The sequence below is a fragment of the Erinaceus europaeus genome, chromosome 7, assembly GCF_950295315.1.
Source record: "Erinaceus europaeus chromosome 7, mEriEur2.1, whole genome shotgun sequence".
NCBI lineage: Eukaryota > Metazoa > Chordata > Mammalia > Eulipotyphla > Erinaceidae > Erinaceus > Erinaceus europaeus.
The window spans coordinates 994948-1017662 of record NC_080168.1 but is presented as its reverse complement, the minus strand read 5'-3'; the positions used below and the strand labels follow the sequence as shown (position 1 = coordinate 1017662).

The following is a 22715-nucleotide window of genomic DNA, read 5'->3' as shown; positions in this document are numbered from 1 at the left end:
CAAAGCTTATCATCTATCAAGCAGAGAAATGGTTCCTGGCAATTACTTCCAAATGTCTCTTATTTTTTTTCTCTTCTCTTTAGGTCCTGATGAAGTTGGAGTTCAGAGCCCTCTGGTCATCTTCCCCTAACATTTCTCCCCCTCTTGGGTTATGGACCAAAACTCTTTTTGGAGTGCAGAAGGTGGGAGTTCTGGTTTCTGTAATTGTTTCTCTGCTGGACATGGGTGTTGGCAGGTGGATCCACACCCCCAGCCTGTTTCTATCTTTCCCAAGTGGGGCAGGGCTCTGGGGAGGTGGGGCTCCATGACACATTGGTGAGGTGCTCAGACAAGATTTCTTCCCCTTTTAAGGTGGGTACTACTCTGTCATAAGCATATGCCACACATTTCTACCCATTCACTCTATGATCGACACAGATCACATTCACCCATTGGCTGCATAAAGAAATGAGCAAATAAAAAAAAGAAATGGGCAAATATATATAAATTTAGATAGTTATAGAAATAACAGTCAACCCATGTGTGTGATCTTGGCAGAACTACTGAAGTTTCCAATGGAGGGAATGGGGACACAGAACTCTGGTGGTGGGAACAGTGTGAAACTATACCCTGTTCTCTCATACTTTTGTAAATCATTATTAAATCACTAACAAAAATAAAAATGAATAGTAAATCTGATGTTATAGCACAGATGAACTCTGAATAAGTAATGCAACATGCAATAAGCTAGACACAAAAAACAAATGATGAATGCTTTAATTTATCTGAAGCAAAAAAAACATCTGAAGAACTGCAAATAGTCAAGTTCACAGAGTCAGAGGGCAGAGTGTAGTGCAGCATTCTATAGGAAAAGGGAAAATACTTTAAGGCAGTTCTGGGTTTGCAAAGTCAAATATTTCTACTCATCTGCACAGCAGCAGAGATACATTAACACTATTAAGCCCAAGGTAAGCTGCAACAGAAAACACGATTTTGCCATGATTAGAAATGTAAAAAAAAATAGTATAGAATAAAAATCAAAACCATAATATGGTATTGGATTTTATGGTGTTTTCTCTCCACTTAAGTATCTAGATGGGAATGCAGAAAGTCTCTTTTGGAGACCACTGGCCAGATAACACTGACCTTGAACGAACTGAAATGATAGAACTTCCAAAACACATTTCTGGAAGTCATGGAATGACAACAAATCATGAGAGAGATAGGAGAGAAGGGGAAACAAAGGGGGAGCTAGAATAAAAGAAAAAATAGGAGGAGGAGGAGATAAAAGACAAGAAAATTAGGGGCGAAGGGAAGAAGGAAGAAAGAAAAAAGTGGAAGAGAGGAAGGACCAGGAGCATGATGATACAGAGAATGAAGATGATGCGATGACAATGAGGAGGAAGGGGCCAAAGGAAGTAAGAGGGACCAGGGGAAGAATAAAGATAAGAAAGGACTTGTGCCATTGAAGATGCCTATAAAATGTAATTGAAGAGCTCTGCCAATATTTTCCTCTAAGTATTTGATCGTTTCTGGTATGCAAGCCCTTGACCCATCTGGAGTTGGGGTGAGAGTGCTTTGCAATGTTGAGATGCACGTGTAGCAACAAGTATTTTTACTATAAACCATAATCCCCCAATTAAAAAAAAAAAAGAAGGTAAGAAAGGAGAGGCAGGAAGATGAGCCCTAGAGGAGAGTGGGATGGAATAGTATCACAGCCAGGGGAGAGGAGAAGGTATGTGCTGCATGGAGGAGACTGCTTATGAATCCCTCATTAAAACGATTTCCATATCAGGGAAAGAAAAATCTCTGAATGGTGTAAATAATGTTGGCGAGGTCAAAGAAAATGCTGGGTAGCGAATCCAGCAGAGGACAGAGTATCTTCCCAGATGAGGAGCAGCTGTGAGGTGCATCCCAGTGTCTGAGTGCTAGAATCCCCCTTGGTTTTGAACTTAGTGGTCATTAGAATGAGTCTGGAGTCACAGGGGCAGGCACATCCCTCCCACTATGCCCACGAGGCATGGACCAACTCATGTCCAGGGGACAGCTGCCTGGTGGTGACCAAGACGCAGGTCCCTCTTGGAAAGGAAGATGCATCCATGAGTCAATGGACTGGGAGTCTATGCTGTAGGGAACACTGCACGTAGCTCTGAGTGAACAGGTCACTTCTGAAGCCAAGGCTGTGACCCATCCAAGAAAAACACATCCTTATGCCTCTTACCTTGTCTCTGCTTTGACCATCATGCATTCTCTCTGTATCCAGAGATGTCTATATTGAAGAAGTACCACGTGTCATGGTCACAAGTCACCAGGACATTGTCATCAGAAAAGTGGACAGTAAGAGAAAATCAGTAGCACTTTGGGTAGTTGATACCCGTGGTGATATCTGGGCTCCTTGAAAAGGCACTGTTTCTGCTGGCTCTGGGCATAATGGGCTCTGGTACCACCTGAGCAGGACAGCAGGCGTTTGCCACCCTTCATTGGGGGAGGTGCATTGATAGTGAAGGGTGGAGGATATTGGTGCTGGGAGAGGTGGGGAGAACATCTTCCTAACTTCCTGGTCAGCTTTGGAGACACCTGACCGCCACCACAGGAGGCTCAAGGCTGCACCTCTCAGTACTCCCATTCTACAGACTCCAGAAGAGCTTGTAGGGATCGCATCTGCACTGGGTGCAGCAGGGGATGAAGAAGAAGTCCACAGAGCACCTCAGCCCCACAGAGCTGTGGGTGTCCAGCAAGATCCACCCAACCTCAATGTCTTCACCTATCTATCCTCATTCTGTCACTTTAAGATCAGAGTGTGGACTTTAAGATCAGAGTCCTGATCCATCTCCAGGACTAGTTTTCTGGTGAGAAACAACATGCGAACACACCTCTGCATGGATGCTCGGGATCTTAGAGCCCAGAATGTTTGCCCAAGCAGAGGGAAATGAGAAGACAGGCAGGATGAAAGGGGGATGAATTCATCAATTCAACACTGCATTTCAGTCTTAACTCTCTTGCCTGCTCTTAGGACAACTATCCCTATCACACCCCCCCTCACCTGGCCGTGTGTCTCTGACCCAGTCTCCGCAGGGCCGCCTTCACGTCCTTGTTCCTGAGGCTGTAGATGAGGGGGTTGAGCATGGGGATGACCAGGGTGTAGAAGACAGAGATGATCTTGCCCTGCTCCATGGATTCCACTGCCCCTGGCTGGGCGTACATCACAAAGACTGTCCCATAGAAGAGGGACACAGCTGTCATGTGGGAGCCACAGGTGGAGAAGACCTTGTGCCTGCCAGATGTTGAGGGCATCCTGAGGATGGTCACTGTGATGTAGCCGTAGGAGACGAGGACCACGAGTGTGGTGCCCACGATGATGAGCCCACAGATGCCAAACATGACCAGCTGGTTGAGGGCCGTGTTGGCACAGGCCAGCTGGAGCAAGGGGGGCACATCGCAGAAGAAGTGGTCAATGCGGTGGGAGGCACAGAAGGGGAGTGTGAAGGTGAAGCTGGTCTGCACCAGGGAGTTGAGGCAGCCTCCACAGTAGGTGCCCAGCACCAGGCGGGCACAGGCTGAGGGACTCATGGTGACAGGGTAGCGCAGGGGGCTGCAGATGGCCATGAAGCGGTCATACGCCATCACCGCCAGCAGGAAGCCTTCAGTAGTGACCAACAGAGAAAAGAAGAAGAACTGGGTGGCACAGCCTGCGAAGGAGATGGCCTTGGAGGAGGAGAAGAAGTTGGCCAGGGCGTTGGGGGCAATGACAGAGGAGTAGCACAGGTCCAGGAAGGAAAGGCTCCTGAGGAAGAGGTACATGGGGGAGTGCAGGTGGGCGTCCAGGGTGATGACCACGATCATGGTGAGGTTCCCCAGGACGGTCACCACGTACAGGGCCAGGAAGGTGGCAAAGAGCAGGGCCTGGGTCTCCGGACCTCCCTGGAAGCCCACCAGCACAAAGCCCTGCAGAGGCTCCGCTGAGAGGGTCCCGTTCCTGTGGGGCCGCATGACTTGGGGTCCGAGTGACAGGTCAGAGAAGAGCTGGGGGCTAGAAAAGGGAACAGATCAGAGTCTTGAGGTACCACCTCCCATGGAACACAGGGAACCTTTATTGTCTTCAAGAGGCCACCAGCTGCCCAGTTCTCCTTTCAGATGAGCTCAGGTCTAGAAAGACATTATCCTCTCTGATGAAGAGTTGGGGTGACTCAATCCAATAAAAAAGTGGGCAGAAGATATGAATAGATGGTTCTATAAAGAAGAGACACTCCTGGCCCACAGACAGAGGGTGAAACGTTCCAGTTCACTCATCACGAGAGAATGTAAATCAAAACCACACTGAGATGCCACTTCACACCTGTGAGAACAGGCTCCATCTATAAAACAAGAGAAGATCAGTGCTGGAGAGGAGGTGGAGGGAGAGCAGCTCCACTGCACTGCTGGTGAGGTGCAAACGGGTACAGCTGCCCTGGAGAACAGTGTGGAGAATCCTTAAACAAAACAAATGAACATGCCATACGGCCCAGCAACTCCACCACTCGGCATTTACCCAAAAGACAGAATCACACTGATTCGAAGGGACACATGCACCCCATGTTCATAGTGGCTTTATTCACAACAGCAACAATCTGGCAGAGTCTCAGGTTCTCATGTTGCTACAAGGCCTCTAACCACATCAGCCCAGCTGGGCTCCAGTGCAGTGCCCTCTCTGGCCCGGCCCTGGGCCACATGAGCTTGAGCTGCCATCTTGGCTCTGAACCCAAGACATCAGCCCTTCAGCCCTCTTCACTGGAGACCAACCCACCTTGCTCTGCCCAGTCCTAATGTTGGAGTCTCAGGCAGAGAGACAGACACCCTACGTTCCCAGGCAGAGAGACAGACACCCAGATTCCCAGGCAGAGAGACAGACACCCCAGATTCCCAGGCAGAGAGACAGACACCCCAGATTCCCAGGCAGAGAGACGGACACCCCAGGTTCCCAGGCAGAGAGACAGACACCCCAGATTCCCAGGCAGAGAGACGGACACCCCAGGTTCCCAGGCAGAGAGACGGACACCCCAGATTCCCAGCCAGAGCCGGACCCGAGGCTGGGATGCAGGAAGCAGTGTCTATGCTGCCGGCAGACCCAGCCAGACTCGTGTCCCCAGGAGACGGGCCCCAGGCACCATGTTGCTGCCCTTTACACAGTGGCCACCTTCCCACGTCACTGCAGCCACCGGCTCACGGGGCCTGTGTCTTCTGTGTGTCCAGAGAGTGCACCTTTTCTGGCTGGTCGGCAGGCTCTGGGGCAGAAGGAGCAGATCCTCAGGCCACGACAAGGCCTCTGGGAGACAGACAGCAGGAGGAAGCCCCGTGTGCTGGGAGGAGGGAAGGTGGCTGCCAGCTGCCAGCTTTTCTTTAACTCGGCAGGGACCCTGCTTCTCTCTTTAAGAGCTCACCGTGCGACCCCATTGAGGACCACAGCTAGCCCAAGTCCCTGCCCCTGGATCACCCAGCTCCCGGCTTGCTATGGGTGAGAACACACCTCCCCCACCCCTGTTTATCTCTGGATCCCTTGCAGTGAGGGGCAGTGGACAGTGGAGGCGGCCTGGGTGCTCACAGGGAGAGTCTGACAGCTGCCCCTGGTCCTTGTGAAGCCCAGGTGCCGCTCACTTACCTGCTCTCTGCGCTGGCCCCTGTCACCAGGGCAGCCTGTCAAGGTCCCTGCACCATGGTCACTCTGCTGGGAAGGCTTCGCTTCACCCGGTTCAGCTGGGACTCAGGCCTCCAATGACCAATTAGGCGTTTGCTTGTGTCCCTGCCAGTCTCTGCAGAGCACACGGACGCCAGGTTCTCTTGGGTCCCCTACTGCCACCTTCTGTTCAGTCCCCCTTGAATGCAAACTGGGGGCCAAAGCCAGAAGTCCCATGGGGGCTCTAAGGGGACAAGCACAGAATCTCAGAGTAGACACCACAGCCCTCCCCACATGGCCACAGGGGACAGGTGTGATGTCAGAGTCCCTGTCCTAGCCCCCCACACCCCCACCCTGTGAGGTCACAACACCTAGACTGAGGAAACAGAGTCCCCTGCGGGAGATCCCCACATTGCAAGCTCCCGTCTCATCTGTCTGCCCCTGGCCAGCCACTCCACCAGGTCCTGTGCCAGGTACCCAGCTACTGGTCTTTGTGCATCTGACGGACCACCAACACATGCATCCACAAATCTCTGCTTTTCAAATTCTAAAGGAGCAGGAGTTGGGCGGTGGCGCAGCGGGTTAAGTGCACGTGGAGCAAAGCGCAAGGATCAGCGTAAGGATCCCGGTTCGAGCCCCCGGCTCCCCACCTGCAGGGGAGTCGCTTCACAGGTGGTGAAGTAGGTCTGCAGGTGTCTGTCTTTCTCTCCCCCTCTGTCTTCCCTTCCAATCTCTCCATTTCTCTCTGTCCTATCTAACAACGACAACAATAATAACTACAACAACAATAAAAACAAGGGCAACAAAAGGGAAAATAAATAAATAAAATCTTTTTAAAAAAAGGTTCAAATTCTAAAGGAGCCTGGGCTCACAGGCTAGTCAGCCAATAAAGAGGCAGGTCCAGAAAGCAATGTGTCCCCTTGGCTCCTGAACTCAGCTCCCTGCACAGAGAGTCTCTCTCTGCAGGGCTGCCCACAGAGGGCAGCACAGCCTCACTGTGGGGGCAAAGGACCCTCCTCACTGCTGGTGGGAATGTCAATATCCAGCCCCTGTGCAGAGCAGTCAGCAGACTCTCAGAAGGCCAGAAGTGGACCTGCCCTGTGACCCTGCAATTCCTCTCCTGGGGATAGATCCTAAGGAATCAAACACACCCACCCAAAAACATCTGTGTGTACCTGTGTTCACAGCAGCACAATGTATAACAGCCAAAACCTGGAAGCAACCCAGGTGTCCAACAGCAGATGAGTGGCTGAGCCAGCTGTGGGCTATATACACAATGGAATACTACTCAGCTATGAAGAAGGATGAAGTCAGCTGCTTCACTTCATCTTGGATGCAGCTTGAAGGAATCCTGTGAGGTGAGATCAGCCAGAAAGATAAGGATGAAGATGGGACGATCTCAGTCATGGACAGAAGTGGAGAAAGAACAGAAAGGGTGAATGTAACATTCGATAGAAAGAGAAAAGCAGCTTCTCTCCCTCACGTGGGTGGAGCTCCACCAGTCAGAGAAAGTGCTGATCTAGAAGAAGACGCTGACCCTCTTCAGTTAGGAGGGAGTTCCTGCTTCTGGTCCTCCTTGGAGCGGAATCACAGGCTAGTCCCAGTTTTTGCACTTGAACTGAAATATCAGTTTTAAGTAAAATCTCACCCATCAACCCAGGTCACCTGCTGTTTAGTGAGGCTTCATTATTATAATCTTATTCATTTTTATTAGTTATTTAATATTGATTTATAAAACCATGAGATCACAGGGGTCTAAATCCACATCATTTTCACCACCAGAATTCCGTGTCCCCATTCCCTCCACTGGAAACTGCAGTGGTTTGTGGTCCGGGAGGAGGCGCAGTGGATAAAGCATCAGACTCTCAAGCATGACGTTCTGAGTTCAGTCCCCAGCAGCACATGCACCAGAATGATGTCTGGCTCTTTCTCTCTCCTCCTATGTTTCTCATTAATAAATAAATAAAAAGAAAGGAAGGAAGGAAGAAGGAAAGAAAGAAAGAAAGAAAGAAAAGAAAAAAAGGGAGGAAGGAAGGAAGGAAGGGAGAGAGGGAGGGAGGGAGGGAGGGGAAGCTGCAGTGGTTCTCCCAAGGTCCCAGATACCCCCATGGCCCTGCCTTCTCTTCCTTTCTAAGTCACACCTACACCTGTTAATACTTCCAAATGTTCTTCCCTTGTTCCTCTTCTCTCTCTGGGTCCTGATGGAGCCGGGGCTCAGAGCCCTCTGGGCATCTTCCCCTGACATCTCTCCCCCTCTGGAAGTCTGGACCAAAATCCCTTTTGGGGAGCAGCAGGTGGGAGTTCCGGCTTGTGTCATTGCTTCTCCGCTGGACGTGGGCGTTGGTTGCTCTACACCTCCAGCCTGTGTCTGACTTACTTCGCTTAGCACTATCCCCTCCAGCCCACCCATGCTGTAGCCAAAGGCAGGAAGCTGCTCTTCTTCAGGGCTGAGTAGTTGTCCAGCTTCACCCTATGTCCCTTGGCACTGGGCCGCTTCCATATCTTGGCACTTACACAAGGCTCAGCAGTGAACCGAGACGGGCGCACATCTTTTCAGACTGATGTTTTGTGTTCTTTGAGTAGATGTCCAAGACAGACATTTCTGGATTAAACGTTGATCTGCTTTCAATTTTATGGGGAATCTCCTTTCTAGTAACTAATGTGCCCGAGCCCTCTTTCCTCCCTATCCTCACCAGACTCTGTTGGCTTTAGTTTATTTGTTAATTTATTTATTTTAGCAGCACCGGCCCCTTGTGCATGAACAATTCCCGGGTGAGATCTTCATACTTCTGATTTCAGATAGAGAACAAGAGAGAGAGAAGGAGAGAGGTTAGCACGGCCATATTCTGCCATCAGTGGGGCCTCTCCTGGTGCCCTCCTCTGTGCTGGGACTCGAACCCAGGACCTCACACATGGTAAAGCGTGTGCTCTACTGGGTGAGTTATCGCAAAGTCCCACTTGTGACGTTTTTATGTGGTGTCTGCACAGTGTGGACACCCAGATGACCAGCAGGGCAGGAGAAGGTCGTCCTCAGAGCTGGTAGCCGGGGAAGTGCCAGTCAAGGTGACACTGACACAGTCTCTCTCATTCATGCCATAGACATTCCATATTCTTTCACTTTTTCTCCTCATTCACCTCCTTAGGGGCGTGTGTGTGTGTGTGTGTGTGTGTGTGTGCGTGTGCATGTGTGTGTGCGTGTGTGCGCGTGTGTGTGCGTGTGCATGTGTGTGTGCACGTGTGTGTGTGCGCGCACGTGTGCATGTGTGTGTGCGTATCTGTGTGTGTGTATCTTAACTTTTTACCAGGAACTGGATTCAAACATCAACAATTTTCCCCAGATTTTTGTTCTCTAGATCATTTCCTTCTGTTTACTGCGTGTTTCCTTAGATCTTCTGAAAGAGGCAAAGGATAATTCAGTTAAGAAGCAATCGGTGGCACAGCTACATACAAGATGCTGGGTAATGTACAGCAAATCCTAACAAAGGGACCTTTCAAAGTTAGCCCAATTACCAAATAATGTGATGATAACAATAACTATCCATTGTCTTCTTAACCCTAAGACAGCAGGAACCTCACATCTCCACTATAGAGCCTATATTTCCCCCAGTCCTGGAACCTTAGGATAGGGCCCACTTTCCTGCGTGCTGCTCTCAGTTCATATCAAATAATATTGCATCAGCCAATCGCAACCTAATCAACGCAACGAGTGCCACCCCAGCATGCTTCACTTCAGACTGTGTCCAGAGACTTCAGGTGTGGAATGACAACCCTTCAGCTTCGTCACTCGGGTGAGACCTTTCCTTTCATAGTATTCTCTAATCCCATCCCAGGTGGTTCACTTCCTAACAAAGTCCCAAAACCTAGATACAGACCAGATCCCGTGAGATAGAGCATATGTTCACACGTGTCCATAAACTAGTGCAAAATATATACCTGAAAGCAGAAGTGCACAAGAGTCTGCAGTGAGTACCCCCCCCCCCAACTCTTCATCTGCACTATTCCAGCCTTTAGGTCCATGATTGGTCAACAATTTGTTTGGATTTGTATGTTAACTCTCTTTTCAGCCACCAGGTTCCGGATGCCAGCAGGATGCCGACCAGACTTCCCTGGACAGACAACCCCACCAATGTGTCCTGGAGCCCTGCTTCCCCAGAGCCCTACCCCACTAGGGAAAGAGAGAGACAGGCTGGGAGTGTGGATCCACCTGTCAACTCCCATGTTCAGCGGGGAAGCAATTACAGAAGCCAGACCTTCCACCTTCTGCACCCACAATGACCCTGGGTCCATACTCCCAGAGGGATAGAGAATGGGAAAGCTGTCAGGGGAGGGGATGGGATACAGAGTTCTGGTGGTGGGAACTGTGTGGAGTTGTACCCCTCTTATCCTATGGTTTTGTTAATGTCTCCTTTTTTTAAATAAATTTAAAAAAAGAAGAATTCAGTTAGAGGGGGCAGAGCAACAGGGCTGGAAGATAAAGGCTCCGCCCCTCTCTGAGTGCAAAGACTCTTGGAAAATGAAGCCAGATGTACACACAGAACTGTTTGTAGTAAAGACTGAAAAAATCTCTAAAGTGCTCCTGATACAGGAAAGCTCTCCGAAGATGTCAGCACACCAGTCCTCACCACACTCATCAAAATGAGGAAAACACTGGGGGGGGGGGGGGGGAGGGCTCCAACAGGAATGAAGAAATGACAGGGAAAACAAGGAGAGGAGATATGAGCGCAGTTCAGGCCAAGAACTGAAGGCCACAGTGACTGGTCAAAACACCGCAATAGGCCGTTTGGTGAGGTCGGTGAGGAAAGATGGCAGCTGCTATGAAGACTGAGTAAGAATACGTGAGGCAGGGCCCAAGGACACTGTGGCAAGAAAAAAGAAAAAAAATAAGGCGAGAATTATTATGGGACCGGGTGGTGGTGCACCTGGTTGAGCACATGTATCACAATGCACAAGGACCGGGGTTCGAGCCCCCGGTCCCCACCTGCAGGGGGAAAGCTTTACAAGTGGTGAAGCTGGGCTGCAGGTGTCTCTCTGTCTCTCCTTCTCTAACACCCCCTCCCTCTTGATTTCTGTCTGTCTCTATCCAATAAATAAAGATAATTTAAAAAATTTTTAAAAAGAAAAGTTTTTTTAAAAAAACAAGGAGAGAATTATTAAATAATTAATACTGTCAATCTATGGGAATCATTAAAAGAATCAACATATGCACCCAGTAAAAGATGGAGAGAACGAGGAAATACTTACTCTCTCTCTCTCTCTCTCTCTCTCTCTCTCTCTCTCTGCTTCTCTGTCTCCAATCTAAAAAAGAAGACTTCCACCCATGGATACTCTCGCTGGGCTTCCCTGTAGACTGGAGGGAAGGATGAAGACATTCCAGAAAGGCAAACGCTGAGGCCACAGCAGAAAGTCCCGCCAGTTCCCCAAGCAGTTCAGTCTGGAGTGATCATCTGACTCAACAATACTTTAGTCTTAAGAATGTACCCCAGGGGGTCAGGCAGTAACGCAGCAGGTTAAGCGCATGTGGCGCGAAGCACAAGGACCGGCGCAAGGATCCCGGTTGGAGCCCCCGGCTCCCCACCTGCAGGGGAGTCGCTTCACAGGCGGTGAAGCAGGTCTGCAGGTGTCTGTCTTTCTCTCCCCCTCTCTGTCTTCCCCTCCTCTCTCCATTTCTCTCTGTCCTAGCTAACAACAAAGACATCAATAACAGCAATAATAACTACAACAATAAAAAAAAACAAGGGCAACAAAAGGGAATAAATAAATACATGTTTTTTAAAAAAAATTTAAAAGAGAATGTACCCTAGAGGGGGCCAGGTGGTGGTGCACCTGGTTAAGCGCTCACACTAATAGTGTGTAAGGACCCAGGTTCAAGCCCACAGTCCTGACCTACAGAGGGGAACCTTCACAAGTGGTGAAGCAGGGAAAAAGGTGTCTCTCTCAGGCTGAGAGTGTGGGTCCACCTGCCAACACCCATGTCCAGTGGAGAAGCCATTACAGAAGCCAGAACTCCCACCTTCTGCTCCCCATAATGATCCTGGGTCCATACTTGCAAGAGGGATAAAGAATAGGAAAGCTTTCAAGGGAGGGGATGGGAATTGTGTGGAATTGTACCCCTCTTATCTTATGGACTTGTTAACATTTCCATTTTATAAGTTAAAAAGAGAAAATATAACCCTTAAAAATTAAGTAAATAGGGGGCCGGGCAGTAGCTCAGCATGTTAAGCGCACGTGGCCCAAAGCATAAGGACCGGCATAAGGATCCCGGTTCGAGCCCCTGGCTCCCCACCTGCAGGGGAGTCACTTCTTTCTCTCCCCCCTCTGTCTTCCCCTCCTCTCTCCATTTCTCTCTGTCCTATCCAACAACAACGACATCAATAACAACAACAATAATAACTACAACAACAATAAAAAAACAACAAGGGCACCAAAAGGGAAAATTAATAAATATAAAATAAAAAAATAAAGATAATAAAAACATTAAAAAGAAAAATTAAGTAAACACAAAATGAATAAAGGTGTCCCTTTGTCTCTCTCCCTCTATCTCCCCATCTCTTCTCAAATTCTCTCTGTCCCTAAACAATAACCAATAAATAAATAAATAAAATATTTAAAAAGAATATGTCCAACCACAGATGAGGAGCTGAGAAAATCATATATATATATATATGATTTTGTGTGTGTATATATATGTGTATATATATATATATATATATATATATATTACTCAGCTATTAAGAAAAATGAATTCATAACCCTGCCCCACTAGGGACAAACAGAGGCTGGGGGTGTGGATCCACCTGCCAACACCCATGTCCATCAGAGAAGCAATGACAGAAGCCAGAACTCCCACCTCCTGCTCCCCATAAAGAATTTTGGTTCATACTCCCAGAGGGATAAAGAACAGGGAAGCTTCTATGGAGGGGATGGGACATGGAACTCTGGTGGTGGGAACTGGGTGGAATCATACCCCTCTTATCCCACAATCTTGTTGGTCATTATTCAATCACTAATAATAATTATTGATGATGATGATGAGGAGGAGGAGGATGATGATGATGAATCCACCTTCTTTGACCCATCTTGGATGGAGCTGGAAGGAATCCTGTGAAGTGAGATCAGCCAGAAAGAGAAGGATGAAGAAGGGATGATCTCACTTAGAGAAGTGGAGAAATCAGAACAAAAGGCAAACACAAAGCAGAACTTGGACTGGGCCTGGCGTACTGCACCAGAGGAAAGGACTGGAGGGGAGGCAGCTTTTCAGTTATTTTGTGGGGGTGGGTTGGTTTAGGGACACAGATCTGTTGTGGTGGGGACAGTGTTCATCTATACTCCTACTAGCCTATGGTCTTACAAATCACTACTTTTTAAAAGGGTAAAAAGAAACTATTTCTATGAGAAAATGAATTAAGAAAAAAAGAATATTCCTAAGAGAACTGAAAACCTATGTCCCCACAAACACATGTATACCACTTCAGCGGGCGGCGTTCATCACAGAGCGAGGGTGTGAGTCGCTGCCCCTGGAAGTGTGGCTGGATACTCAGACCTGGGTAAACGCACCTCTGGGATGATATTCCATCAGGAAAGGACTGAAGTTCCATGAAGGCTTGCAAACCTACTGAGAAAATGAAGTCAAATACAAAAACCACTTGTTCTAAAATTCCACTTACAGGGAATGTGGGAACGGACAAATCCCTGAGACAGAAAGGGCGTGGCCTGGGACTTTGTCTATTATAGATTGAGGTGAAGGCTGGCGACGCTGTGGATACACTGAAAAATGAGTGACATTCTTTAAAATGCAGTGGCGAATTGTTCCTGATTTAAAAACCTAAAAGATACTTTTTAAAAATGAAGGTGTAATCAAGACGTTTCCCAGCAAGCTCAAGCTAAGAGAATGTGTTGCCAGCCAACTCAGAGGAGGACCTTGGGGCAGGAGGAAATTGGTCCCGGGCGGAGATTCAGGCCAGCTGGGGTAAGAGCGAGGCTAGGGCACACATGTGTGAATACTTGTTATCACAGCCGTCGTCTGGTCTACAAGGAAAATGGAGGGCAAGCATTTCCTCAAGGGGCTGTTGCGCTTCTTTGGGATCCACACACAGACGTGGGCTTGCAACCTGCTCGTCCTATTTTCATTTTTAACGCAGTTTCCGCACTTCCCCCGAGTTGTGACACTTTTCATCCCACCAGTCACACGCTCCCCAGATCTTGGCTGTCTGTCTTTGTTAAGACCAGGGGTGGGTGGGAGGTAGGAGGGTGACATGTCATTATGTTGTCGCTTCGCGTTTCCCTGCCATTTTGAATGCTAGAGATGGTTCACGTACTTCTTGACCATTTCTATGCCTTCTTTGGGGAGATAGTCAAGTCCTTGCTCCATTTCTAAACTGGATCCTTAGCTTTAAAAATGTTCGAGTTATCCCTGGGTCAGACGGATAGAGTTCATAGTTAATGGTATTTATAGACTTTCCTCATATTTGGGAGCTACTCTCTGCCCTAATCCAACTTTCTAGTCCTATTCTCAACTCTGACACCATCTCCCCAGACAATACCTTTAGTCCACCTGCATGTTAGCTGTCGGGCTCAGGCAAAAATTAGAAAAGCCATGGGCCTCTTGGAAAATACCTAAAATAGACTTCCTAGCTTCTTCCCACACAAAGACACCTAGTTTCATCTTTATTCTTATCTTTAGGTTCCTGATTATTAAACACTTTATCCTGCTTTATATATTACCCCTCCTAGCCACCAAGTTGCAGATGCTACCATGACGCCATCCTGACTTCCCTGGGCAGACGCCCTCACCAATATGTCCTGGAACCCCACCTCCCCAGATCCGTGCCCCACTAGGGAAAGACAGACACAGGCTGGGGGTGTGGATCCACCTGCCAACACCCATGTCCAGCGAAGAAGCAATAACAGAAGCCAGAACTCCCACCTTCTGCTCCCTGTAAGGATCTTTGGTCCGTGATCCCAGAGGGATAAAGAATAGGGAAGCTTCCAATGGAGGGGATGGGACATGGAACTCTGGTGGTGGGAACCGTGTAGACTTGTATCCCTGTGATCTTACAATCTTGTTCATCATTACTGAATCACTAATAAAAGGAAAAAATCCACAGTAGTAGATACACAGGAGAGAAAGGAATCTAAGAGTGACACGGATTTTTAAAAGGTCTGTTTGTTTATTTTTGTGAGAGAGATTCAGAGAGAGTCCAGAGCACTGCTGAGCTCCGGCTCACAGAGGCACCGGGAGTGGAAACCGGCATCTCTGGGAGCTCAGGCATGCAGACGCAGTGCTTTGACACGGAGATCACCCAACATACCTGTTTTACTTGTAAAAAGATTTTGAGAGAGAGAGTAAGAGGGAGAAGGGAGGGGAAGGGAGAGGGGAGAGGGAGAGAGAAATTAGTGAGGGTAGCATCCTATCGTAGTTCTGGGGATAAAGTCTAGGGTCTCACACATGCGTGGAAAACATTCTTCCTACTGGGCCATCTCCCCAGTCACCAAAAATATTCCTAAATATTTTATATTTCAGGAAGAGGGTGTGTGTGAAGCATTCACCACCTCTTCCAGTGTGTTATTCATGTATGATCCCCATTCCTTTCTCTCTCTGCCTCCTCTGTCATGTGCATACATGTGTGTAGGCATCAAAAGACATAGCTTTTCCCATCACACTCAGAAGGCCATCTTCTCTGAAGAGCTCAGCTGATGACATGGTCTTTCTTGTGATCTCCAATATGTATAAAATCTTTGTAATTTTTATTCATTTTTCCTTACAAAACTCAAGTCTGCTCTATTAGACTCAACAGACATGAAACTAAATTTTAGCAAATAAAAGCAGAACATAACACAAAAGCTGAAAGTGTAGCCAACAGGCAAGAGACAAGTTTGCTGGCGACATGGAAGGGGCAGTACTGACACCCACTGTGGAAGGCTGTCGGCATTCAGTCTGGGGGCTGCTGACCAGCTGTGCCTGCCACAGGACAGTCTGCACCAGGGCTCCGTCCTCTGTGCACACACCCCATGGACAGTTATGCGTGGCTCTTACAGACGCTGTATTTCCCTGTAGTTTCACACTTCTTGCCTTTTCTATGTACTATAACATTTATACAAACTGTTTTTCCTCCATTTGATGCTTACTATTTAATTTTAAGACATATTTTTGGGGGCAGGTGGTGGTGCACCTGGCTGAGCGCACATATTCGGTTCAAGTCCCTGGTCCTCACCTGCAGGGGGAAAGCTTCATAAGTGGTGAAGCAGGGCTGCAGGTGTCTCTCTGCCTCGCTCCCTCTCTATCACCCCCTTCCCTCTTGATTTCTGGCTGTTTCTATCAAACAAAATAAAGATAATTAAAAAATTTTAAAAGACTTATTTTTATGAGACAGACCAGAGTGACACTCAGATTTATTAAAAATATGTATTTATTTATTTCCTTTTTGTTGCCCTTGTTTTTCATTGTTGTTGTAGTTGTTGTTGTTGTTGATGTCATTGTTATTGGATAGGACAGAGAGAAATGGAGAGAGGAGGGGAAGGCAGAGACGGGGAGAGAAAGACAGACACCTGCAGATCTGCTGCACCCCTTGTGAAGTGACCCCCCTGCAGGTGGGGAGCCGGGGGCTCCAACCGGGATTCTTACCCCCCTCCCAACTCCTGACACTCAGATCTGATGTGTTGGGGCCTGGGTTTCACCCAAGGCATCAGCCATGCAAGTCCTGTGCTCCAGCACTGAGCTATCTCCCCAGCCCCTCATCAGACCTCACCTTGGATAAGAAAGTAATAAATACCCCTATGTCAGCAAAGTATTTGAGTTTTCATTACTCATTTCTATTACTTTCAAACTAATCAAACATATTCAGTAAAAAAGAGATTAATAAGTGGGAGTATGGACCCACCTGCCAATGCCCCTGTCCAGTGGAGATGCAGCTACAGAAGCCAGAACTCCCACCTTCTGCACCCCATAATGATCCTGCGTCCATGCTTCCAGAAGGATAAAGAACAGGAGAGCTTCTGCGATCCGGGAGGTGGTTCAATAGATAAAGCACTGAACTCTCAAGCATTAGGTGCCAAGTTCAATTCCCGGCAGCACATGTACCAGTGTGATGTCTGGTTCTTTCTCTCCTCCTATCATTCCCATTAATAAATAAATAAAATATTTTTAAAAATAAATTAAAAATGAATAGGTAAGCTTCCAATGGAGGGGACTGGGGTACATAACTCCAGTGGTGAAAATTGTGTGGAATTGTATCTCTTTTATCCTATGGTCTTATCATTCATTATTAAATCAATAATACAAAAATAGAAAAAAGTTCAAAGGACTTAAAATGGATTTTTAAATTGTTGAATACCAGTCTTAGTGTATCTTTTGAATACTATTTGCTACACATCTGAATGACCTGCTAGAACTCGTGGTTAGATACTCTATCCACATACACATTTCAAAATAGCTGTGTTAACCAGCCTTTTGTACCCCATGATACACACTTAAAATGCATCTTCATGGCAGAAAGATAGGAAAATGGTACAGATAGTTACAGAAGTAAGAGTCAACTTGTGTCTGTGGACTTAGGAGAACCACTGTAGTTCCCAGTGGAGGAGATGGAACACAGAACTCTGCTGGTGACAATGGTGTGGAGTTGTCCCCTGTTATCTCGTGATTTTGTAAGTCACTGATAATTCAAAAGCAAAGTATGCATCTTCATTCTTATTCCAATAGCCTTACAAAGGTATAGGTAAGTAATAAAAGTTCTTAGCTATGTTGAGAGTCCTCTAGAGAGCCCACAGCTGGGGAGTGCACTGGGACTAAAACCCAGGTCTTCTGAGCACACAGCCAGGTCAGCTCCAGAACGAAGCTACTTGGCGTTTGCTCCTGTCTGCCCTCGCCCTGGCCCTGCCAGGAGAGGATGTTGCACCTGCCAACGTAGGCGTCTGCTCCTCCCAGCCCTGCGGGACACACTCCCCTGGGCTCCACCTGCAGACAACCCAGCAGCTCTCAGCCAGGAAGTTCTTGCCTCGTTAAAGAGTTTCTAATGAGCTCAAACAAACACGGATGGAGCTTGGCCAAGGCAAGGTCCTGGGAGGACCATGAGACTGGAAGAACAGGGAAACAGCCCCTGGAGAGCTCAGCCCAGAGGACACCTGAGCCTGATGAACCAGGCTGGGCCAGGCCCTGCACCCAGGACACCCAGCTAATCAGCAGCTTCTCACCAGGCTCCCCGAGGCCTATCAGTTCCCACACCACCAAGGACCCTGGTGAGCAATTCACTCATACACATGGCTTCTTGCCTGCAGAGCTATCAAAACACCAGGCTCTAAATAGCTTGGCATCTTGTGGGATCATAGCCAGAGAGCTTGGAAATACCTCAGCGTTCATTTAGCCAAGCCCCATGATCTCACAGAGGAGAAAAAGCAGGGACAGGGTAAATGTCGGCCTTACAGGCTATATAAAATCAGATGCCAGTCAAAAAGAAAGGGGGCGAAGATAGGAGCAAAGGAAACTTTGCAAGAGAAAATTTAGGTTTTTATTTTACTTTCAAACCAGATTTATCAAAGCCACGACATTTGGCCACTCTGCTGTTTAGGATAACTTCTAGATTTCAGCTTCTGCCTCTCAACTAATCTTTTTCTTTTGTAGTTGAGCTTAGGATATCAGTAAAGATATATAAATTCTGAAGATTAAAAGTACAATATGTAGCATGAAAAATGACTAGGATCAACTATAGAAAAAAATCATCTGAGAAGCAGAAGAAAGAATTATCAGACTTTAAAATAAAGCAATAGAGATTATTCAGTCTGAGGAATATAAATAAGGGAATAAACAAAAATTAATAGTTCAGAGATTCAGGGGTCTGGAAGACTGTTAGGTTTATATTTATGTATACAGTTTGCTGCTCCAAATGAGAGGGAAGAAAAAAACAGACAGGGAAAAATGGTGAAAAACAGGAATGCACACACACAACAAGTTCAATGAGTTCTACTCGTCCATCCTTGGACAGTTGGTTTGTGTGGGCTGATCTGCCCAGTGCAGGCTGGACAGCACCCTGGTTCAGAGCCCTGATGACAGCCTTGGCTTCTGGATGCAGCCTTGGCTCAAGACCCGTGTTCTGCTGGGTCAGAGCCCTTGCACCCGGGACCTTGTGCACTCAGCACCTTTTGCACCCGGCACTAATGTATGATGTAATGCTCATGCGAAATGTCTCACGTAAGAACTTGGCTGACGACTGCACAGTCTAAGCTGACTGTGTCAGCCGACATGATAAAAGACTCTGCTGAAACAATAAACAAGCACAGTAGCACTTGCCTGCAACACCAGTGTAGGCTCTGCATGCCTTTTGCCAGCTAGGAGCCTCGCCTCTCTGACCTCCCCCTCCCCCCCCCCAACACACACAGTCGTCAGAGGTGGCTGATAGCTTATTTCCACCTCTTGGTGACGGTAGGCAACAAGCAATGAACACAGGCATACAGGCATCTTTTTGGACCTGTGTTTTCTGTGTATCAGGCAGATACCCAGGAATGACCCTGATGGATGCTGTGGATCTGGGATGGGAGGGGGTCATGCTAAGAACATTCAAACAAGAAGAAAGGACAAAGAGCAGATGGTCTCACTCCTGTGGTTACCGAGAAACAAAACAAGGGGACAGACAGGGTGAAACACAACAAACCTGTATTCTCTGTGGATCTGAGCTTGCTGACAGGGAGGGAGATGCAAAGGGGGAGCACCAGGTGCAGAGAGAGGGAGATGGAGCAAGTCAGTGGTGGATGAGGAGGTGTGTGAACACATAGCTCGAGAACATAGGGAATTACAACACCAGTAGCCTTGCTTTTTTTTTTTTTTTTTAATAAGAGAAAGATCCACAGAGAGAAAGAGAGACAGAGAGACCAGATCAATTCTCAGCTCTGGCTTATGGTGGTGGTGCCAGGGATTGAACTTGAGACTTGGGAAGCCTCAGGCACGAGAGCATTTTTACAGAACCATTATGTTACATTCCCCTCCCCAACACCAATGGTCTTATAAACTGGCATTTACTCCACAGATTAAAAGCAAAAGGGTACATAATACTCTTGACTGCTATGTTGAAAAAGCAGTGCAACAGACCATAGACTGAGTCTTTGAAATATTGACTCTCCTAAAAGCTTAGACCAGGGAGAACAGAAACAACTAGTGGCATTACTCTCTAAGACATAGCTATATACAAATAATGTCAAAGGACATACATCATGGTGATGTTGTGTATGATACAGCAAATCCTAACAATAAGATTTTCAAAGTTAACCCAATTGCCAAATAATTTGATTATAGCAATAACTATCTATTGCCTTCTTAAATCCTAAGCCAGCAGGAACCTCCCAACTCCTCTATAGAGCCCTTATTTCACCCCCCCCCCAGTCCTGGAACCTCTAGGGTGGGGCTCACTTTCCTGCATGCTTCTCTCAGTTCATACCAAATGATATTGCACCCACTGACCACAACCTAATCAGCGCAAGGAGTACCGCCTCAGCAGGCTTCACTCAGACTGTGTCCAGAGACGTCAGGCGTGGAATGTCAACCCTTCAGCCTCATTACTTGGGTGAGACCTTTCCTTTCTCATAGGATTCTCTAATTCCATTTCAGGTGGTTTCTAACAAAGTCCCAAAACATAGATATAGACCAGGTCCCATGAGATAGGGCATATGTTCACATCTATCCACAAATTAGGACAAAATATAGACCTGAAGCAAAAGTGAACAATAGTTTGCAGTGAGTCAATATATGCAGAAGGCAAGTAGAAAGACCTAAAAATACACCATAAAGTTCCTAATGAAATAGTGTCTACTTAGACTTAGATACCCTCCTCACCTACTTCCTATTACAGTTCTCTCACTCACTCCAAAGCTAACCTTATCAAAGTAAGGACTGCAAAAGCTGAATAAGGGCAAGAGACTGACAGACTCTAATGATGACTCTTTAGTCACTATCAGGCCATTCCATCAGCTGGGGCCCTGGTCTGGGAGTCCTGAGATTCCCAAACAGATATGATGGGCCTAGACCTCGAATAAATCCCTCTCTCCATTGTTACTGGTCATCTCTATCAAGAACAACAAAACAGACCCTCTGTGGGCCCCCATAGGACCTTGCCCTCAACTTGGATCAACAATGGTAGAGAATGTTCCATCCTCTGAAGGGGGGCTGGACAGCATACTCTATGCTCCACCTGAGGAAGATGGGTCCTGATATTGGGGCAACCTGGAAAGTTCCTACTCATGACCACAGAATGTGAGCTCAGATCTACAGGGATGCAGAGGTCACACAGGCTCCTAAGCTGAATATGGGCCCCAGATCACATCAAATTGATGGAGTTTACAGTCAACAATATTTATACCCCTTTCCCATATTTGGGAGCTACTCTCTTCCCTGATCCAGCTTTCTGGTCCTTTTTGCAGCCATGACATCATCTCCCCAGACAATAACCTGGGCCCACCTGCATATCAGATGTCAGGCTGAGAAAAAAAAACAAACCCACAAGTATATAGTCATGGGCCCTTTGGAATATAACTAAAATAGTCCTACTAACTATCTACAAAACAGACCCCCAAATCTCTGGCAGAAGTTGAAAAACTTTTTTCTTTAATCCTGCTCAGCTCTGGCTGATGGTGGTGCTTGGGGATCGAACCTGAGACCTCAGAGCCTCAGGCTTGAATGCCTTTTGTAGAACCATTATGCTGTCTCCCCAGCACCATAATTGTATTATTTACTCATTATTTAATCTATTTTTTACCAAAACACTGCTCAGCGCTGGCTTTTGGTGATATTGAGACTGAACCTGGGAATTTAGAGCCTCAAGCAGGAGAGTCTGTTTGCATAACCACTATGCTGTCTCCCCCACCCAGATGTGTGTGAATGTAGCTCCATCTCATCTTGGAAACATGCTAATTGAGGTAAGCCAAAAAGAGAAAGATGGATGATGGGTGACCTTAGGCGTAAGTGGAGCTGAAGAAAAGACAGGAAAGGAGAGACGCCAAGTAGGCGCTAGGCTGGTTTGACGCAAAAGATGTTGGGGAAGGAGGACGGGGGAGTTCTGGTGGGAAGGTGGCAGAAAGGGACCAACGTGGGGTGAGGGTGTCAAGGTAGGATGAGAAGCTGTCAATAACTGTACTGTGAACCACTACCCTCCCAGCTGAATCCTTCTCACCCTCTCCCTCTCCCTCTCTCCCTCTCCCTCTCCCTCTCTCTCACCCTCTCCCTCTCCCTCTTTCCCTCTCCCTCTCCCTCTCCCTCTCCCTCTTTCCCTCTCCCTCTCCCTCTCCCTCTCTCTCACCCTCTCCCTCTCCCTCTTTCCCTCTCCCTCTCCCTCTCCCTCTCTCTCACCCTCTCCCTCTCCCTCTCCCTCTCTCCCTCTCCCTCTCTCTCACCCTCTCCCTCTCTCTCCCCCCTCTCTTCCTCTCCCTCTCCCTCTCCCTCTCCCTCTCTCTCTCCCTCTCCCTCTCTCTCTCCCTCTCTCCCTCGCCCTCTCTCTCTCCCTCTCCCTCTCTCTCACCCTCTCCCTCTCTCTCCCTCTCCCTCTCCCTCTCCCTCTCCCTCTCCCTCTCCCTCTCCCTCTCCCTCTCTCCCTCTCCCTCTCCCTCTCCCTCTCCCTCTCCCTCTCCTCTCCCTCTCCCTCTCCCTCTCCCTCTCTCTCACCCTCTCCCTCTCCCTCTCCCTCTCTCTCCCTCTCCCTCTTCCTCTCCCTCTTCCTCTCTCCCTCTCCCTCTCTCCCTCTCCCTCTTTCTTTTTCCTCTCTCCCTCCCCCTCTCCTTCTCTCCCCTCTCCCTCTCCCTCACCCTCTCCCTCCCTCCCCCTCTCCCTCTCCCTCTCCCTCTCTCCCTCTCCCTCTCCCTCTCCCTCTCCCTCTCCCTCTGCCTCTGCCTCTCCCTCTCCCTCTCCCTCTCTCCCTCCCCCTCTCCTTCTCTCCCCTCTCCCTCCCCCTCTCCCTCCCCCTCTCCCTCTCCCTCTCCCTCTCCCTCCCCCTCCCCCTCTCCCTCTCCCTCTCCCTCTCCCTCCCTCTCTCTCTGGTGTGTGTGTGTGTGTGTGTGTGTGTGTGTGTGTGTGTGTGTGTGTGTGTGTGTGTTTTCACTGCAAAACTAAGCT

At 48.0% G+C, this 22715-nt stretch overlaps 2 protein-coding genes across 2 annotated transcripts in view; both read right to left on the bottom strand.

Annotated features, from left to right (window-relative positions):
* ASB1 (ankyrin repeat and SOCS box containing 1) overlaps positions 1-22715 on the bottom strand; it is a 491590-nt gene that overhangs the window by 115660 nt on the left and 353215 nt on the right. The gene's annotated exons all lie outside the window — the stretch shown is intronic.
* LOC103121473 (olfactory receptor 9S13-like) lies at positions 3019-4072 on the bottom strand. Its single transcript, XM_007531997.2, has one exon. The coding sequence runs from the start codon at positions 3967-3969 to the stop codon at positions 3019-3021; it is 951 nt and encodes a 316-aa protein (XP_007532059.2). The 5' UTR covers positions 3970-4072.